Raw genomic sequence first — 7343 nt, 5'->3', positions numbered from 1 at the left:
AGATTATAAATGATGGGAACAGAACAAGAGCCCTTAAAAATATTTTCTAATTCTGATCCTTGTATTTCCTAAATTCAAACTAACTTTATCATTCCAAGACGACAGTTGATTGGTGGTTTTCCATTCTATCCTTCAAATCCCACTCTGAATAGTTTTAGACCACAATAAATGCATATTAAAATACAAAATTTGCATTAAAAATAAGTTAATATATATATATATATATATGATAATTGATTTTTTGTGTGTAACTAGTATTTTTGAAAAACATTTTATGTCACATATTTACAAAGAAGAATCTCACACCTAACATTACTCAAATTTTGGCAGAGATCAATATATGGTTTTGTAAATCAACGGGGATCACAATAAAATTGACAATGAATTTGCTTGCATGTCAAGGTATGTAGAAACAACAAAGAGAAACCAATCCTCGCTTTTTATATTCACAAAATTGTGCATGCTCATCATTGGAAAGAGAACAAGAGTTTGGAAGTAGAACCATTTTTTTTCTGAATTACAACAGAAAAAACACAGCTTATTACATAATTACGCTACGGCTACAAATTGCATAGAAAATTTGAAGGGGGGAAAACCATCTAAACTAAAAAAAACAATACAACCAACTTACAAACAGAGACTTTCAAAAGGATTCCAAAAAAGAAAAGTTGTTGTTATATACAGATATCTAATTGTCTTCATCTCTAACATATGCTGCTGGATCCAAAGGTATAACAGTATCTGGAAAATCTTTTCTCGGTCCAGCAAGGGAGTAGTATGCAAGAATGTGAGCTGGATGCTCGACCTCAGCATTGTCATTCATGGCCACACGCCTCGAAGGGATCAACTCGATGTTCCAAAATGGTCTAGCCATTGCCAGAAGATCACGCCCCGAACGAGACGCTCCATAGCCTTGCACCCAAAGGTACCTCAGAGAAGTCAACCGTGTCGCTGCAATAGCCAATGCATACTCACTGAAAAATGAACACCCTCTCATCTCAAGCTTCTGAAGGCTTGGACAACCCTTTGAGAACTCCAAGAGTCCTCTATCGGTTTCACCAACGTAGCCGAGTAACATCCATCTAACATTCGGGCTATATTGCCCTATGTAACCGAGCCCCACGTCAGTGAGGCCACCTGGTCTAAGGTACAATGCGAATCTTCTCAGTCTGTTGCAACCTCTTAGCAATGCCCTCACCCCATTGTCAAGGGGCAAATCAGTGATCTTCTCCTCTCGGTCGAGCAAGACGAGGCGAAAATCGCAGAGGTTTCTGAGGTGGGTGCCTATGTGTTCCAAACACGCGTTTGTGATGTCAGATACATAAACAGCCATGTATTCAAGTTCGGGGCAGCCTTGTGACAAAGCAGTTAGTCCTCTCTGGGAAACTACGCCTGCTTCTTCAGCCATTCCTTGATCATCGTCACCTCTTTCGATTCTTAGCCTTTTTAGCTTCTTGCAACTGCTGGCAAGTACTTCTAATCCTCTGTCCCCAATTACATTCCTTGACTGCCCATAAAGGAAAAATTGTAGGCTCATAAAATGAATATTTCAATTATAAACCTGTTACTAAACTATAACAAATAATAATGCCATGCAGACAACAATATATTAATACCAGTTTTCCACCAGATATATGATGGTGGTCGAATTAAATGTAATTGTAAGATCTAGTCACTTATCCAAAGACGACTAATTATGTTATATCATTCTGAAACTTATTTTTTGAACATCTTTTTTTGAGTAAGAATAAAGTTCACAATAAAGAAGGATTAACTTTCTTTTTTGTTTCTTTTTAGTTGCAAAAATACCATCTTATGTTTATCCTGTTTCGTATTTTCAAGATTTTATGAAGAAAAATAGTGAAAATCAAATCTTAACATAGTCCTGAAAGAAGAGAACATGGTCAAAATACAGTGATAAATTTTGTAATTAATATTGCAAACAGGGTACAGGAATTTGGTTATTGTCGTTAAAAGAATAAAGATTAGACAGAGTCCATAAGATCAAACCATGCTCATTGAGCAATATATAAAAATACTTGTAATTTGTAAATGACTATGCTTCCTAATAGACTTACACAAGACAGCTAAAATTTAGAAGCTTAGACTAAAAGAAATTATAAGAACAAAGATGAAAACAGTCATTGCAAGGATTTGAAGTGCTAACAAAACTTGAAACAAAAAGGTTCTGGAAACTAACCTCTAAGACTTCCAAGTTGGGGCACCTTTGAATTAAATTACAGTGATCCTCTGTGTCCAGCAATGCATATAGAAGGTCCAATTTCTTGAGTCGTGTGGCGTAAGGGAACACAATCGGCAATTCATCACTTCCAATGTATGTCAAACCCAATCGGCTTAACCTTGCTGGCAACACCACGGCATTGTACCTCTCCGGTGGCTCATTGTAGGTGCCCCCTGAGAATTCTTCGAGTGACGATGCATATCTGAAGAAGTTGACAAGATCCATGATTTCAGAATCAGTGATCTTCACAGAGGCTAAGTTGGGGCAGTTTCTGGCTATGAGCTCAAGGTCCTGAATCCTAACATGGTTGTTAATATCCGTCAAGTAATAATTGAGGGACTCAAGAACTGTGTTGTTTAGAGCAAGCTGATGGAGCCATTCACCATCGTTCTCAACTACTGCGCTTTCCTCCAAAAACAAGATTCTCAAATTCCTGCCATAAATTATTAATTCACAATCAGAACTGCATTAATCAAAAAGTTTGTAGATCATCAAGTTGGAAAAATATCATATCTAAGATTCTTAGAATGGAAATGACAGACTTATAAAACCTCTACATGACTTGAAAATTTTGAACATTATATATACATTTCCCATTCAATGATCAACTTGCATACCATTTTGACATATAGATGGAGATACAAAGACTAGCCTTTCAACATTTTTCATGGATAAAACAAAGTAAACTAAAGCTTTATATCAGCACAAAAATTTAACCAGTAATTAAGGGCAGAAACACGTTTAATAAGAAAATAAAAAAGAAAAGAAAGTAAAAAAAAGCCTGTAAAGTGACTGTGGGGAAAAAATGAGGGACAAAAGTGATTACACATTTTATAATACTAATATGGAAGTTGATTTATATTAACTCAATCATTTACTAAATTCTCTCGCTGACTTGGACATTTACATAGATACGTATCACGTCATAAGATCTTACACAAACCAGTGTTGTAAGAAAAAATATTTATACTATATACAACCGAGAAGACTAATTCAAAATCAAAATCATACAAGACGGCCTCCAACACTTAGAGATGATAGAAAAAGACAAAGGGATCAAGTAAGTTAGTTTTTTATTTATTAAAATGAAACGTAAGGTATCACGCAATGTCATATCTAAGAATTCAAATGATGAATCACTAAATTTATGAGGAAATTCCATCTTCTTTAGCCCCCCCAAATCATGAATGATGAATCACTAAACTTGTGTATAGATTAACGGGATTTGGACCTCCAACAATTTAATCTCTTGGCAAATTATCAAGGTTCACTAAAGTAATTTGCAGAGACATATATCATCAAGACTAGAACCGAATTTCAAAGGCAATGTATGTCTACCACAAGATGAGCCCGTACATAATCATTATCTAAACCATATTCATCAGAAATGGAAAATGTAATGTAGTGAAGTGGGGCACTATTACAAAGAATAGGACAATAAAAATAAAACAATACTAATTCCAAGTGCAACATAACATTAACAGTTTCCAATTAGAAGAAGAATCAAACAAAAAGTTATTTCCTTTTAAACTATTACATTCATGCAATTATTATAATATAAAATAAAATTAGTACTACTTTTTCCTTGTTTAGTTCCTTAATCCAGACACTCCTTAATAGAAAGTTAGAGATTAAAAAACTGCATTCATTAACAGTAAACATTAAATGAAGCTCAAATCCTCAAAACCAGTCCACAAACCGCAAGTGGTAGTTACCATAATTTTCATTATTAAGAACAAAATTAAATTAAAGAAAAGGATTAATTAGATAGTTAGTTAGTTATTACCTGCAAAATCTGGCAATATAGTAGAGTCCATCAGTGGAGAAGCCAGAACACTTATCAAGCTTAAGAGCTTGAAGAACATGGCCTCTGGAACGAGCAAGAAGCTCAAGATCCATATCCCTAACGATCATTCGTCGAAAGTGAAGGCTCTTAAGGCAATCGAAGTAGTGAGAGATCTCTTTAACCCAAGGAGTAACGAAACCGCCCCAATCCTCAGGTATGAGGTTGAACATGGCGGCGCGTGGCTTTCCTTTGAGCTTCAGGGACTCCAAGTGGGGGAAGCGGCGGCGGAGCCTGTCCGGTGACGTGGTGTAGCAGAGCGCGATGGTCACGTGCTTCCGAGTCAGTGAGTCCAGCTCGTACCACCGCCGGCACACCTGCGACACGGCGTCGCGGTCCTTCGGGTCGTGGATGTACGGCATCACTATGTCCAACACCACGTCCGACAGCCTCGTACTTATCATCGCCTCCATCCTCTTCTTGTTGCTCCCTCCGCCGCCGCCGCCGCCGCCGCCGCCGTCTTCCTCCATCGACGCCATCAAGCGTGGACGGCCAATTTTCTAACGTGTTGGAAGATCTCGACTTATTGGATGCAGATCGGTGTCGGGTGGAAAGAAATTAAAAAAAAAAAAACAAAAAACAAAAAGCTCAGGGGATTCACACGATTTTTCTATTCTGTTTTTTTTTTTTTAAATTTAATGCTTTGGTTGTGTTATTGAGCTACGGGGGAGGTTGAAACAGTTGAAACTTAAACCTCTTGAGAAGGTGAAGTTGACACGTGGTGAAGCGTGGAAGCGTGGGAATGGAGCGCCGCAAAAATGGGTTTAGGACGTGGAAGGAGGAGGAGAGATAATGAAAGGGTGAGTTTTTAGGGTTGAAGAAGAGGAAAGGGGACGAGGTGGGGAATCGGAGAAGAAGAAGAGATTGGAGAAGGGACGGTGGAGATTGAGAGTTGGGAAGTGTTGTCTGACAATGGAGAGGGGATTAGATCGGAGGTTGTGAAGGAAAAGAAGGAAGGGATTAGTGAAGTGAGTGGTACAGTACATTTATTAGGTAACAAATTTGGGATATCGAAGGATTTAACGGAGTGAGGTGAGAGATAAAAGCCCAAGGAAAATTTGGAGTACTGCGTAAACACAATAACGACAAATATCCCAACTCCCAGCTTCTAACTTCTAGCAACAACACTTAACTCCCTCTGTAAAAGTAACACTCTATGTAATCATCTAGAAGACTTGTAATTAGTTAGTTTTCTCCGCTATGGTGAATCATCATGTGTGTGCTAAGCTACATTCTTCTTCTATTATTATTATTACTATTAAGATGATGTTATTTTAGTTTAATTCTTATTTATTGTTAATATAAAGAAATATTTTTAATGGTGTATTATTAAATTTATTATCTCTTTTTTTTTTTTGAATTATTTTATTTAATATGATTTTTTTGTCCAATTAGTACTATTTCAGAGTTTTTTTGAAATCTTTTTAGTATTATAAAATAATTGACAAATTTAGACGAATAAATATTTTATAACACTAATGTAGTTTGACCATTACAAATATTTAAATACATTTTTTAATATATACTAAAAGTAACATTTATATCAAGACAACGTATTTTTCGTTATAGTTTGATCTATATCTACATAATAATTTTAATAATTTTATGAGTCCTTCTAAGGAGCCAATAGAATATTTGTACAAGATACTAGGGATAATAAATATTTTATGTTATGAAACCATTCATCCTAAAAGTTTAAGTTGATTTTGGGGTTAGTTCTGATACCATATCATGATATCACTTATTCCAAAAATTTTAGCCGATGAAAAAAGATAACACTAATGATTATATCTCTAATATTGAATCGGACATCTCTAAACCTCCATTATACATATTGTACAAATATTTCATTGACTCCTTATATTTTCTCTAGTTTTATATATGTGCTATAATCATAAAAGACAATAATTCATGAATATCTATTTTTTCAAAGGAAAAAAAAATCTTATTTATATGTAAACACAACAAATAATTATATATTAATATTTTTTTTTGGTGACTAATTATATATTAATATAAAACTCTTTTAAATATTACACCAGAACTAAATTTTCCTTTCTAATTTTCAAGGATTAGATTGCTCCACGAATATATATATATTACTTTTTTCTTTAAGATATTTTAATGTTTAAACATTATTTTCTTTCAAATCTCATCATAGTACAATCTTTTTTTAATGCTTTTGAATCATTAAACACCTAAACATTTATCATGGAAGGAAAATTAACCACTACAAAACCCCAATTCCATTCTAATCAATAATTGCGGGCTTTCCAAATTCAAGCCTTAGCTTGCTATTTGCGGTCATATTCTCGTCGTATTTATATATAAAATAAAAACAACTTCATCCCTGTATATAATATTCCTAATTTTTACAATTGGACTCCATACTTAGGATAATATTTATATGTCTCTCCATTTCCTCTCTCCATCTAATAAGTCCACCCTTTTTGGAATCTAATTCATTCTCAAATCTCCTAATCCTCAAATCCCAAGTTAATACTAACCACAATAGGGCGTATCTTTAGATGCTATTAAATGTTAAAAAAATTAATAAAAAATAATAATTTATAAATTTTAATGTAAATAAAAATACTAAAAAATTTAAAAATATATATTTTTAAAAAGGCTACAATTCTTATATTTTTCAAAAAAACAATATTTTAAAATTAAAGACAGATATTTTTAAATAATAAATAAATAAATAAATATTTTTATATTGTTGTATCCAAACATAGTTGATAGATAAAAAAATATTTTTATATGAAATATCTAAATATAAAACTTTTTTATTTTTTTAATTTTTAAAAATAAAATTATGTTAAAAAGAATTAAAAAAGGAACCCACCCAAATACGTTCAGCAACTTGTTTATTACAGCATTTTTCCCTCTTTTTTTTAATATTTTGGTTTGATACACTGTAAGCAGTGCTGGGTAAAATTACAAAATTGGATTAAAATAAACAACTTTTGACATTTTATGAGTGGAATGTAACTTTAATTTTGATTCTTAAAAAAACTAATTGCTAAAATATAAAATTAATTTTGATACATGCATTAATATTATAAAATAATTTAAATTAATTATTATCAGCTAATTAACTAGATTAATTTACATAATTTTGAGTGTGATGCATGAATATGCATCAGACGCTTATAATTTATTTTTACACCGACAAATATATATAAAAAAAATTATTATTATTATAATAAGGATGAATAAGTTGTTCATCTTTCTTAAGTAGTTTTTCAAAGATAA

General features: G+C 33.1%; 1 protein-coding gene across 1 annotated transcript; it reads right to left on the bottom strand.

Moving 5' to 3' along the window:
• Positions 1-422: 422 nt before the first annotated feature.
• On the bottom strand, positions 423-5202 carry LOC107609161 (coronatine-insensitive protein 1). Its single transcript, XM_016311007.3, has 3 exons — positions 4029-5202; positions 2201-2675; positions 423-1507 (listed from the first exon to the last, which is right to left on the bottom strand). Exons 1-3 carry the CDS (start codon positions 4562-4564, stop codon positions 689-691), a joined length of 1830 nt encoding a protein of 609 aa, XP_016166493.1. The 5' UTR covers positions 4565-5202; the 3' UTR covers positions 423-688.
• Positions 5203-7343: the final 2141 nt, after the last annotated feature.

This window comes from Arachis ipaensis, chromosome B7, assembly GCF_059453495.1.
Source record: "Arachis ipaensis isolate K30076 ecotype BB chromosome B7, ASM5945349v1, whole genome shotgun sequence".
In the NCBI taxonomy this organism is placed as follows: domain Eukaryota; kingdom Viridiplantae; phylum Streptophyta; class Magnoliopsida; order Fabales; family Fabaceae; genus Arachis; species Arachis ipaensis.
This window is presented reverse-complemented; position numbering and strand designations above follow the sequence as displayed.

What these genes read in the sequence shown, in the direction of transcription:
- LOC107609161 (XM_016311007.3), bottom strand. Translation starts at nt 4,564, where the DNA reads ATGGCGTCGATGGAGGAAGACGGCGGCGGCGGCGGCGGCGGCGGCGGA. An exon ending in TATATTGCCAGATTTTGCAG is followed by an intron (nt 2,676 to 4,028) that starts GTAATAACTAAC and finishes AATTTATGGCAG; the next exon opens with GAATTTGAGAATCTTGTTTT. An exon ending in CCAACTTGGAAGTCTTAGAG is followed by an intron (nt 1,508 to 2,200) that starts GTTAGTTTCCAG and finishes CTTTATGGGCAG; the next exon opens with TCAAGGAATGTAATTGGGGA.